This window comes from Siphateles boraxobius, unplaced genomic scaffold, assembly GCF_051911475.1.
Source record: "Siphateles boraxobius isolate OS27281-9 unplaced genomic scaffold, OSU_SipBor_1 117, whole genome shotgun sequence".
In the NCBI taxonomy this organism is placed as follows: Eukaryota; Metazoa; Chordata; class Actinopteri; order Cypriniformes; family Leuciscidae; genus Siphateles; species Siphateles boraxobius.
Genome location: NW_027508719.1, coordinates 256,570 through 270,062, shown reverse-complemented (window position 1 = coordinate 270,062; position 13,493 = coordinate 256,570). Strand labels below are relative to the sequence as shown.

The 13,493-nt window shown below is 44.9% G+C and overlaps 1 protein-coding gene across 1 annotated transcript; it reads left to right on the top strand.

Moving 5' to 3' along the window:
* The first annotated feature begins 1,089 nt into the window (after nt 1-1,089).
* On the top strand, nt 1,090-13,266 carry LOC143710525 (E3 ubiquitin-protein ligase TRIM35-like). The gene is made up of 6 exons (XM_077201467.1): nt 1,090-1,687; nt 7,377-7,431; nt 11,084-11,180; nt 11,384-11,641; nt 11,825-11,953; nt 12,347-13,266. Exons 1-6 carry the CDS (start codon nt 1,335-1,337, stop codon nt 12,889-12,891), a joined length of 1,437 nt encoding a protein of 478 aa, XP_077057582.1. The 5' UTR covers nt 1,090-1,334; the 3' UTR covers nt 12,892-13,266.
* Nucleotides 13,267-13,493: the final 227 nt, after the last annotated feature.

Sequence of the window (13,493 nt, the reverse complement as noted above, 5' to 3'; positions counted from 1 at the left end):
CACAGACGCACCAACAGAGGAGGTAATGGGTAGACTTTGATTCTGTGCAGGTGTAACTCTTACATTCCCTGGCGAGCGAGGAGGTGATGGTCTAGATCTGGGCACAGGCACATTAGGTGACAATCTGGCTTGCATAATTTAAATTTATTATCAGCCTCTAACTCAAGAGTCCAAAAATGAAGAAGCTGCTAATCATGTTTCTTTAACTGCAGGTCCAACTCCTTCAATTTAAATTATGTTCGTACACATTTTAGACTCTTTTGAAGGTGGACAGGGGTCATCATAGGGACTCTGATTGGTCTTTGGCCCCATACGCAGCAGAATGTGATGCACTGTGTCTTGTGACAAATTCCTCCCATGTAAAGCGACCTTGAGCTATGGAAAGGCGCTATATAAATAAAACTTCTTCTTCTTCCCATAACATCATTAAAGTTGTGTGTGACTTATGCCACACTAGACCTTCTGTTGGCTCGGACCAGACGGGATAGCCTTCATTGTCCTCGTCCATCGATGAGTCTTGTGTGTCCAACACCTTGTCGCCGGTGTGTGTTCGTCCCTCCTCGGACACTGTTGGTAAATCCTCACCGCTGCTGACCGGGAGCGACACACAAGCCTTGAGTTTCAGAGATACTCTGAGCCAGTCACCTTGCCGTAACAAAAGTCGCTCAGATCTTTATTCCTGCCCATTACACTGACAAAGATTTTAGCATGACAGAAAATTAATGTTGAATTTTCTGATTGGTGTTTTTGATATTCTTTAGATATTTATTCTGTTGTACAGAACAATGGCCAACTACTGTTGTTTTTGTTGTGCTACATAAATAAAATTTGATTTGATTTTATCATGACAGACCCTGGAGAAACTCTGACAAATAAAGAGCAATAATAAAAAACATGTATAAGCATTTTGAGGTTGTTTATAATTAACAGTTTTGTATTTTAACTGTTCTTTTGTGTTTTACTCAAAGTTTTACAGCATTATTTTTTAACATTTTAATGCAGGTCCATTTTGAATACATTTTACCTGAAGAAATCCTGACGTTCCTGTTTGTACTGTTTGTACACCCAAAGGTGATCATAAACTCCTCCTTACAACACTAACCAGGAAGAGACTGACTTGTTATTTCTCCTTTCTGTCACACCGATTTTGTCTAAACTAAAGCAATAAAGAATTAACAATCAATGGAGAGCAGAGAAAAACTTTACAGAAGGATTTTTGTGATGTTCATTTCTGAACCGACAGCAGATCTTTGATTCTCATTGTGATTCCTTTTTGAAAAACGTAGTTCAGAAAGTAAAAGTAAAGTTTAGTTTGCAGGACTCAAACGGTGAAAATGGCTTCAGCAGCAGAAGATGATTATATTTGTCCTGTTTGCAGTGAAATCTTCAAGGTTCCTGTTCTTCTGACATGTAGTCACAGTATTTGTAAAGAGTGTCTACAACAGTTCTGGAAAATTAAGGGAACTCAGGAGTGTCCTCTCTGCAGGAGAAGATCCTCAAGAGATGATCCTCCAGTTAATCTCACATTAAAAAACTTGTGTGAGTCGTTCCTGAAGGAGAGAAATGAGAAACGTTCATCAGGATCTGAGGAGATCTGCAGTTTACACAGTGAGAAACTCAAACTCTTCTGTCTGGAGGACAAACAGCCTGTGTGTTTAGTGTGTATTAATTCACAAAAACGTCTCAGGTTACGACTGTAACCTATGTTCCCTGAGAACAGGGAACGAGACAATACGTCAACGACGCTATGGGGAACGCCTCAGGCGTGACAGGTGTCTGAAATCACTATCAAATCACGTCAATCATATTGACCGGCGACAGCCCGTGAATCATTAGCGTGAATGATTAACGTGCGACCTGGAAGTATAAAAGGGCGCCTTGCAAACATGACAAATCACCTTATCGTCTGAAGGGACTGTACGGTAGGCAAGCACCGCGGCATGGCAGGGAGACGTATTGTCTCGTTCCCTGTTCTCAGGGAACATAGGTTACAGTCGTAACCTGAGACGTTCCCTTTCGAAGGGAACTCAACAATACGTCAACGACGCTATGGGGAACGATATACCAACGCCGCCATGCTAAGGGGAGTGCATGCCAAGTGGCAGTGACAACTGTCAGAACCAGCAACTTCAAATGAAACGCTAGAACCACTCACCCTCAGGTCACACTGGGCTGTCAGTGACAGCATTCCCTACGGTCATAGCCCAAGCTACAGCCTCACAGAAAAACCTTCATAAACATGGTTAAATGAAAGGTCTACCTGGGCCGGCTCCGGGCCTGGAACCTCAGCTTCCAATTAGAAGGGGTCCCTTCTAGGGAATGTGGCTAGGGAACCCAAGGGAACCCCAGCCAGTCACTATTCAGGGGAACGTACTCACCCCGAAATGCCACCAGGACGGCCTGACCTGGCGCCAGTACATAGACACTTAGACAGGCCAAATCCTGTCTGTCTGAAGACAGAGCCTCTGGACAAATACCTTAAGTAAGGCATCCAACCCGAGGGACTGCGAAGCTGGCAGTGAACCACTCGGCCCGGATCTCAGAGACGGGATATCCCGGAGAGTATGACTCAGCATAGTGCTTTCCGACCCTTGCTAGCGAGGGGAGTTTCTCTACTCGATCCACGGATCAACCCAGTGTCTGTGTTTCAAAACACTGAGGAGGCCTGTGAAGGCCTAAGGGCTGATCTAACTGGGAGGCCTCACGAGAGGCCTACGACCGTCTGACCAGACTCAGGAAGCCGCATGCTCATAGAGACCCTCGTGAGGGGAGCACAAGGTCTGCCTGGTAGGCAAACCAGGCTGTAGGCAGAAAAGGTTCCGGGAGGGAACCTTTAGCAGAGAATGAACACTTTAGCGAGCCAGGGCGCAAGCTCGCCTTCAGCAGCTGCCTATTAAGGCTAGCTGAAACTGATAGCAAGAGACCACTAGCTTCATAAACCCAGCACCACTAGGGAGCGTTACAGGGAGGCCCGGAGAGGCCTACTACCTGATCCTTTAGGGAGGCACGTGAGGCCTACTACCTGATAACCACAGTACGTGGGAACTCACCTTCAGGGAGGCCCGGTGAGGCCTGCTACCCTACGACCACAGTATGTGGGGAGCTCACCTTCAGGGAGGCCTGGAGAGGCCTACTACCTGGTAACCAAAAACTGTGGGAACTCACCTTCAGGGAGGCCTGGTGAGGCCTACTACCTGACCGTTCTCAATCAAGGAGGCCTGGAGGAGCCTACTACCTGATAACCCCAGTATGTGAGATGCTCACCTTCAGAGAGGCCAAGAGAGGCCTACTACCTGATAACCACAGTACGTGGGAACTCCTCCTTCAGGGAGGCCCGGTGAGGCCTGCTACCTTACAACCACAGTATGTGGGGAGCTCACCTTCAGGGAGGCCTGGTGAGGCCTACTACCTGGTCACCACTATCTGTGGGAACTCACCTTCAGGGAGGCCTGGTGAGGCCTACTACCTGACCGTTCTCATTCAAGGAGGCCTGGAGGAGCCTACTACCTGATAATCACAGCATGTGGGAACTCACCTTCAGGGAGGCCTGGTGAGGCCTACTACCTGACAGCCAAAATATTTGGGAGCCCACATCCAGGGAGGCCCAGAGCGGCCTACTACCTGACAGCCACAATATTTGGGAGCTCACATTCAGGGAGGCCCAGAGAGGCCTACTACCTGATAGCCAACGTAAGTGGGAATTCGCCTTCAGGGCGGCCGGGTGAGGCCTACTACCTGATAACCATCTTAAGTGGGAATTCACCTTCAGGGAGGCCTGAGTGGCCTACTACCTGATAACCACTGGTAGCTTTGAGCCCTGAGTCCGGGTGAAAGTATAAGGTGGCCTGCTAATGCCAGCCAGCTGGGGACTCGCCTATCAGGGAGGCCTGGTCGGGCCTACTAGCTAATAGCAAGTCATATTCTGCCATAAAGTACACTGTTGGAAACCATACTACACAGCATAATTCACTAATGGGCTTCCAGTAGCGCTATAAGGTATGTCCCACAATGTTGGGACTCACCTCCGAGGAGGCCTGTTTAAGGCCTACTACCCATCAGTGAGTCAACTGCCCGAACCACCAAGGCCAACCACGTAAAGTGAGCTGGCCTACAGTGCCCTCTGGGGGGCTGTCCAATCAAGGAGGCCTGCTGAGGCCTACTACCTAATGGTGCAGCCTTCGTTGGCAGAAAAACTGTTTACACAGCGCCTACAGCATCCTGGTGCCTAATCACATTGCCCATGGCAGTGTACTCCGCAAGAAAGCTAGCACCCTTAAAACAAGGGGAGTACAACATACGCCACTCTGCCTCAACGGAGGCCCCAGTTAGCCAGGGGCCTACCATCTATGCATGGGCGTCAGCTCAGGGCAATGCTCTGGCTTCAGGGGAGCGTACTTCGACCAAAGAAGAAGTGAAGCTTACTTCATACTCGACCCGAGCCATAGTGGTGCGAGGTGGGATAAAACAGAACTGGGAGTGAAGTGCTCAGACCTACCCTGTATCACAGGGGAATACTCACACCTCACCCTGAGGTTACCAGGGTGCGGGCCTGCCAGCGGCTCTAGGGGTGACAGAAATGTATCTGTGCCCAACCTAGGGGAGTGGGGCTTGAATGAAAGTCAACCACCTACAAACTAGCGCTCGAGCAGTAGCTCAGCGAGGTGAGTGAAGCCTAAACTGGCGGCCTAAATCCGTAGGCCAGTTCTGCATGGCAGGGTCGGGCAGGAAACCCAGTCTTCTTCGTGAAGCGAAAGAGGGCCTAACCCTGCTCAATAAAGACATATATACCACGGAGGCCTGTTTGAGGCCTACCATGTCCTTACAAACCATCCTCAGCACCACGCTGCATTACTCTAGTCACCCCAGAATGCAGAGAAGGGGGCGGGCCTTGGCCTAACGACTCCCACGGGAGGAGGCTGTTTATACAGGGATGCTAGAAACCAACATTCACACAGTGAAGGGTCAGAGGAAGAAATGCTAAAATTTTTAGGAGAGCGCCTCTATTATCCCTGGCACAGCCTAGGCCAGCTACAGAGGCGGCCCTGGTAAGGGCCAGCCTGCAAGCATAGATCTATCTGAGGGCTCGGAGGAGCCACAGCCTTACTAAAGAATATAGTCTGTATTATTCCATACAAAGGGCTGCAGAATCGCTCAGCCTAATGAAAACCCAAACAGAGCTCAAGGGGCGACATACTCAGGAAGAAGTCAAACGGACCTGTGGGCCGGACATAAGATCTATCTGAAGCTCTAGCGTCAGTCAACACTCTAAGTAAAACAATTTAAAGAGAGAGACCAACCACTCTACCCTGAGGTGGCTAGCAGCCCGAAGGCTAACACAGTTACCGTTCTGGCCACCTAACGGGGAACTTCAGGGCCCTGATAATCCAATAAAGTTCTCTTACCTTATTACCTTGACATGACCCCATGACTCTATACAGGGAACGAGGTCTGTAGAGAGATACATTTCGGAATTTTAATTCACAAAAATTTACTCTTGAAAAGACCAGACAGCTCACCTGCGGCGTGCGGAGTGAAGACTCGCCAGATAGTTCTTTATGAACCTGGGGTCCACCACTTTACATGCCTGAAAGAGGCGTTTCTACTAACCAAGCCTAGGCGGGCCATTGGAACATCGTTCTTATCATAGGCCCAGCGCCAGGCCTGATGTAATGAACGTCTGGGGAGTCAGAAGAGAGGAGAGGGCTGGATTCTCTTTTTAATGAAGCCCTCCGGGGAGATTATCCATCAGAGACGCTGTATGCGCTTGTGCTGGATAACCTCCCTCAGATCCCTCTTCTAGCGGGAGTCACGCCTTTCCTGCGCCCTGTTCCTCCACAGAGGGGGCGCACGAGAGGCGACACTGGCTCTCTGGCCCTGTCTACGGTCCTCAGATCGTGAAGGGCCAGGCCCTCCCGCCTGCCTGGGCGTGGAACCGGATCTCAGCGGTATGTAGGTTTTTTCCTAAAAGCAGCTGAGCGCGTGCGGGTGCGCGCGTGCGCGTGCGCGTGCAACCTCCACGGCGGGGCCAAAGAGTTCAGAGGGGAAACCGACGAATCGAGGAGAAAGGCCTTCTCTTTCTCCTCAACGTCGGCCAGGTTTAACCAAAGCTGTCTCTCCGTGGCCACCATCGTCGCCATCGACCGACTGATCGTGGCAGCAGTTTGTTTGGTGGCCCGGAGCGCAAGAGCCGTGGTTCGGCGCGGCTCAGTAACTGCCTTAGGGGACAACCCTGCCCCCTGGTCGAGATCCTGCAGCAGGTCGGCCCGGTATGCCTGCAGCACCGCCATGGTGTGCAGGGAAGCACCAGCCTGAACTGCTGCCGTGTATGCTCTGCCTTTCAAACGCGCTGTTGTCTTTAGCGGTTTGGATGGCAGAGTTGGAGCTCTCAGTGTCGACGCCTGCCCAGACACAAGATAGTTTGCAAACGACTCGTCAAATGGGCGGCATCGACACATACCCATGCTCTGCGATCCCATCAACATCAGCGAAATTAACCCGCTGATGTCAGTGAATACGGGCAGAGCATGGGCTCTTCCATGCCCTCTCGATCTCCGTGTGAAGATCAGGAAGGAATGGAAGGCTCACCTGAGCTGGTGGTGTATGGCCGGGGAGAAACCGATCGCCGAGCCTACCGCGAGCGGTCTCTCCTCTAGCGCGTTGCCATGGCAGCTACAGCCTGTTGGCGGCGCGCTCCACAACATACACCAGACCTGCATACACGGGGCAGGGTGGCTGAGAGGGTTCAGTATCTACCTGATTATAAACCTCCTCAGCCATCTCCTGCTCATCCTGAAGAGCAGCAACTGCAGGAAACCGTCGGTGAAAAATCCTCGTCATCGACCTGCAGTTCGCCCTCGTCAGCCGTCGAATCATCTGAGAGGTTTACAGCACTCTCAAGATGATCGACGAGCTCTATCTGGAAGCCCATGATGCAAGTCGCCGCTCTGCCTCGGTACGAGCGGGACCATGAGAACCAGACGTTGAACCCCCTTCACTCGAGAAGAGGGCCAGACGAGAGCGAGCGTTTTAAGAGAAAAACGCTCACAGTTCACACAGAGGATTCCCTCGAGAATCTCCCGTGCGCGCTCTTCTCCCAGGCAAGAAAAGCACACTCGTGTGCTGTACATTTAATTTTCTTACCGTTTCATTGAATAGCGTTTTCAAACAGACAGTCCCTGAAGACGATGAGATGATTTGTCATGTTTGCAAGGCGCCCTTTTATACTTCCAGGTCGCACGTTAATCATTCACGCTAATGATTCACGGGCTGTCGCCGGTCAATATGATTGACGTGATTTGATAGTGATTTCAGACACCTGTCACGCCTGAGGCGTTCCCCATAGCGTCGTTGACGTATTGTTGAGTTCCCTTCGAAAGGGAACATGACAATCATAAATTCAGGCCCATCAGTGAAGTGGTTTCATTATATAAGGTAAGACAAATGTTTCTTGTTTCACACGCAAAGAACAATAATTAATTATAAACATAGATATCATCACATTAATGCATTACTATTTCAATATCAATTTACTCAACTTTATATGACATTTACTGTGCGATAAAAGTATGTGCACATCCTGATTTCTTATGGTTTTGTGTCTCATACTAAATAGTGGGGCCTTTTTCATCGATATAAAGAAAAAAGTACAATTGAGTGGACAACTTTAGTTCAGCCTCATTGGAGGATTATCAAGCCTGTTTAAAGGAACACTCCACCGTTTTTTGAAATGGGGGTTATTCACCATCTCCCCTACATTTAGATAGGTGGGCAAATGCATTTTTGTCTCAGTGCATGCACTAGCTGCAGAGCCGGCTTCAGACTGCGCTCAGCAGGGGGGCATTTATATTCGATGGGTGGGCACTAGGTATGGGGACTTTTTTTTCGGATATCAGATATCCTATATTTATTATTGCTACTGCCTTTTCTGTTAGCTATTACCATGAAGTGATGCAACCCATACAATAAACACATAAACCATTACATATTGTTGCAAGACGTGCAACTCTTAAGAAATTTGATTAAATAAGGGTAAATAGGCCTATAAAAAAATTGCAAGACCGACTCTGACCACAGCTTTATTATAAACAAAGCTAACGAACATGCACACAGTCTCTCACTGACAGGATAGTAGTTTAACTGCTATCTCACTGGCGGAAGAGAGAAAAAAAAGCTACACATCTTTATTCTGCTTTGCAACACAAGCGTTTACAGTAGCCTACTATTAAAAAAGCATCATGTAGTTACCTTTATCAAAACAGTTTATCAGTTTTCATCTGTTTGCTTTGTTTTGAATGCAGCCAGGAATCTCGTGCCAACTGAAAGTCATTTCATTCATGTATTAACGTGCAAGTGATTGAGGGGGGCGGCAGGGGGGTTTCCTCACAGCTCCACACTGTGGTTTTATGTTGGCTTTATTATATTTTCAGCTAAATGAGCAGTTTGTAGACATATATTTTTATTATTTCTCACTGAAATGTGAATTAAATTAAACTGATATTATTTTGTAAATTATATCATAATTCAATTTGGGGGGGCATAAAAGACATTTGGGGGGGCATTGCCCCCTAATGCCCCCCCATACCGCCGGCACTGACTAACTGTGTCCCAGTGTGAAGGCTGCATCCTCCGAAGGCCGCGGACTTCGAAGGATGCAGCCTATTCGTCCTTTGAAAGGACACACCATGTAGCCTTCGTAGGATTTCCTAATTGCGCAACCAGATGTTCCCGATTACCGCTCCTGGCGCCGAGCAATGGTGCGAGAGTACAGCTGCCATCCTGATCATTCATTTTATGAATGCTACGGAATGCATTTAATAAACAGCTACGGGGCCAAAATTGGCTATTGTCATTTTTTTGTTTTATATTTTACTGGAGGACATGGTGAGGATGTTTCAGTCTTGTATTTTCGGCTTTAATAGCCAAGATCATGGCCAGAGCTGGTTTGCTGCGTCCCAATTCATAAGCTGCTTCCTGAATTGCCAGATTACACTTTAAACTCTTCAAGTATTGGGTGTTAACTTACGTAAATAGTGTAATGAAAAGAAAAGAAAACATACATAGGCATATTAAGGTTCAAATGTTCACTTATATCTTACCTTGATGCGATTTTGTAGGCTAGTGAATTCTTTTTATTATGTAGCATAAATGGACAATATAAAGTGATGAATATGAATATGGTAAATATATATTTCAACTCCGTATAATGGAGGGAAAAAACCCTCCATCTGTGGGAAAAAAACAAAACAATCCGTGGCGACGGTTGTGCAATCCGTCCCTTCAGTTTATAAACTGTACTCACAATATCTTTTTATGTGTAAACATAAATGTATAAAAATACACAATTTTATTTGTGTAAACTCACAATAACAAGAAAACTTTGTGCTTTTGTAAAATAAAAGAAAACAATCAGGCGTGCTTTCATGATCTCCGTGAACGGAGCGCGTCTCAAAGATGAACTGAAACAAAATATAGCCTACCTATACAAAGCTTCAAATGTCCACAAATTCGAATATAATTTCCAGGTTCTAATTTGACCTCAGCAGACCAGCAAATTTCAAATATTCACAAGGACGCAATCGTCCTTCAAATGTGGCCTTCGATGATGCAGCCTTTGAATTGGGATAGCCTTCGTCGCGCTGCTGTGACACAATCGGCCTTCAAATGTGGCCTTCGGAGGATGCAGCCTTCACATTGGGACACAGTCACTGTCTTAGTCTGGCAGCGCCGCCGCTAGCTTAGCTTAGCATAATGAATGGAATCCTTTGTTGCCGGATAGCATGTCATGAGTAAAAGTGATCCAAAAAAACAAAAAACTAATTACTTCTTGAGGCCTGCATATTCACAAAGAGTACAAATAGCAATGCAGATTAAGACTAGGTAATTTCCTAGCCAGAGATTGATTTGGGACTATATAGGGGGGAAGCACTGCTACTTGGGCGCAGAGATATCACGCAACACCTGAAATTAAGCTTGCCACAAAGAACCGGCAAAAGTAATGATTATGCATGAAACATTTTGAATTGTTTATTAATAAACTAGTGTTTTCTTTGTCAGTGTCGGCTGCAAAGATAAAGTTGACGATGCTGACTCGCCATCTCCGCAGTAGTGAACGCGCCTATAGAGAGAAATGCACACTTCATATGAATTAGCCTACATAAGCAGAGAGTAGCCAATTTCTTTTAGTTTTAAATTGTTTTGGTTAAAAGTAGACATTTCAAGCTTTCTATAGATATACTTGTTAGGTCTGTGAGGCAAGTAGTTTTATACGCTGAGTTTCGGTTAATTTATGAGACGCGCCTCTGTGTCCTGATTATATTCTGTACTAAATTTGCTTCTTATTTATTAATCCAGGCAACTTGTTAATGTAACATTGATCAAAATGAAGATACAATTTTTGACTGTGACTGTGCAGGAATGGCATGAATCTCAGGAATGGAGTACTGTCACAGTCACCATCTAGTCTCCTCCTCCTCACTACATTTCCCAGCATCCTCCTTGACCCACACCTGCACACCATCAGCCATCACCCGAATACTAATCACCATCACCTGTCACCACTACCTGCCTGTACTCACCACAGCTAATCACCAGCGCCATTTATTCACCACAGCCACAGCACTGCTTTGTCTAGTCTCGTTTTACCTATGTGTCTGAAACCTCCAAGACCTTTTATCTCCCGTATGTCTCCAGCGATCATCTCCTTTGTCCTTCTCCAGCGTCTGTGTCCTGTGCTCTCCTCAACCTTGTGTTTATCATTTAACTGTTTGTCTGCTCACTGCTGCTATTAAACACTTTCACCTGCTCTTCTGTCTCCGGGTCCCTGTTCCATAATACAGTTAGTATTGGGTAACTTTTTTGCCGCAGTAAATAACATTGTCATTTACAAACTTTACTTTGTTCACTCAGGTTGTCTTTGTTGTATGGTAAGTTTTAATTTCTGAATCAATTTAGTATGAGATTTACACACAAAAAGAAGAAATCAGGGTGGGGGTAAATACTTTTGCACAGAATTGTATGGTCATATCACTGTATTTTCTTCTCTTCACTGTAATCTAGTGTTAAATGTATTTTTGTTTAATTCTAGGAGGAGCTCAATACAGCACTGAAGTCCTTACAGCAGAAACTTCAACACAATGAAAAACAGAAAGGAGAGTTTGAGAAAACCGCTCAACACATCAATGGGAGGAAACAGAATCAAGAGTCATTTTCATTACAGCTGTAGGATCACTTTATACTGTTATGAATCAATATATTTAATATAATGAATTCCAGTTGATTTTTTCTGTAAATGACAAGCAGCTTCTGCTTCTGGATCTGTTATATGTCGGGTATCTGAGATTTGTGTTGATTGAGATGATTGAAGTGAATGTGATTTGATTTCAGTCTCAAGCTGAGCACACAGAGCGTCAGATTAAAGAAGAGTTTGAGAAGCTTCATCAGTTTCTCAGAGACGAAGAAGAAGCTACAATCACTGCACTGAGGGAGGAAGAGGAGCAGAAGAAGCAGAGGATGAAGGAGAAGCTGGAGGAGATGAACACACACATCTCAGCTCTTTCACACACAATCAGAGACATGGAGGAGATGATGAAAGACAATGACCTCTCGTTTCTAAAGGTGACAAATCAATCTGGCTTCATTCTTTGTGCATAAAACAACTTGTATAGAGAGACTCATTGACAGTGAGAGTGTTTGATAAGATATTAAAATGTTTTTAAACTCTATATTTTCCAGAACTATAAAGTCACGATGGAAAGGTAAGTGAGCTGCTCGTATCACTTCTCTCAGTGGATCTGAACTCAAATTCACTGCAGTTCTGACTCCTGAATGTTCCTCAGAGTCCAGATCTCACAGCCGGATCCACGGATGAGTTCTGGAGCTTTGATTCATGTGTCGCGTTATCTGGGTAACCTGCCGTTCAGAGTCTGGAAGAAGATGCTGGAAACTGTCCAACACAGTGAGTCTCGCTGATCTGACACAGTGCAGAAGAAAGTTCAGATATCAACATGGACAACATTAACATTTGATAGAAATATATATATATATATATATTTCTATTAAAAATCACTTAAATTACTAAGTGAATCTGAACTGTATGAAAGTAAATCATCATATCATACAGCAAACTCATAATGAAAAGTCTATTCCTCATGGTTTGTTTATGAATTAGGAAACAATAGTGTTTATTGAATACTGATATTAAACCTGAAGCCTCAATCCATTCTGACAGTAACTGAGAGACCATTGTTATGATAGCATGATTTATGATTTTTTTACAACAAAGTCTTTGTGTTTTACATTTCTAATACATCATATCTCATCCTGTAATCTGATGTTATTGTCTTTGCAGCTCCGTTGACTTTGGATCCAAACACAGCAGATCCTCGTCTCACACTCTCTGCTGATCTGACCAGTGTGTGGTTCAGTGATGACGATAAAACACTTCCTGATAATCCAGAGAGGATTGATGAGTATCCATGTGTCCTGGGATCTGAGGGCTTTAACTCAGGAACACACTGCTGGGATGTGGAGGTTGGAGACAATATAGACTGGATTCTTGGAATAACCACAGCATCAAACCAAAGGAAGGGATTGGATTTCTTTAAGTCTAATGTCTGGTATGTGCAGTACATAAACAGCAAATACGGCTCAAAATCCCCAGAGCAACCCGGCACTGTCTTCACTGTTAAACAGAAGCTTCAGTGTGTGAGAGTTCAGCTGGACTATGACAGAGAAACAGTGTCATTCTCTGATCCTGAAACTAACACACATTTACTCACATTCAGGACATCCTTCACAGAAACTGTCTTTCCATTCTTATGTAATGTCTCCACAACTTCTCCTCTGAAGATCTTACCAGTTAAACTGTTTATTAAAGCAGAAAATCACAGTTAAATCTCATTCTGCTTCTAGATAAATTCAGTTTTGCCAATTATGATTCAATAATAACACCATTATCAAAGGGTCTCATTGATCAGTCACATTTAATTGTAAAATTTAGAGCCAATTTTACCCTTGTGTTTCCTTGAGGACATGTCTCTTTCAGTTTAAAAAAAAAAAATCCTGTGTTAATGCCTAATGCTTAAATTTTGGCACAAGTGTGTATTTTTATTTGAATTTTCTTATTTCCTTTCCACCTTGTACACAATATTTACTCTCAGGACCTTAAGGACAAAAATGTCGCCATTAAAACGGCCAATTTCTTTTTATTACAGGGCCATTCAACTGTAAAATGATGCAGTCTTTGTTAATATACGTTTGTTCTGTTGGCAAGGCTTTAAAATCTACTTTTTAGAAGAAAAAAAAGAAAAAAATCTACTTGTTTACAAGATGTGCCATTTTCTCATGTTTGGCCTATAAAGTGAATACTCACTTTTTTCCTGTTTTCTGCTTTGCATATTAGAGTCAATTGGATAATTTATTGTGTAATAATTGTATGTTGCTGTGAGGTTTGTGTATATGTACTAAAAATTGTATTTGTGCATGTAATAGTTGAT

Excerpts from the sequence above, each read along its gene's own strand:
- LOC143710525 (XM_077201467.1), top strand. The coding sequence starts at position 1,335 with ATGGCTTCAGCAGCAGAAGATGATTATATTTGTCCTGTTTGCAGTGAA. Across the intron at positions 7,432-11,083 it reads AAGTGGTTTCATTATATAAG|GAGGAGCTCAATACAGCACT; the intron begins GTAAGACAAATG and ends GTTTAATTCTAG. Across the intron at positions 11,954-12,346 it reads GCTGGAAACTGTCCAACACA|CTCCGTTGACTTTGGATCCA; the intron begins GTGAGTCTCGCT and ends TTGTCTTTGCAG.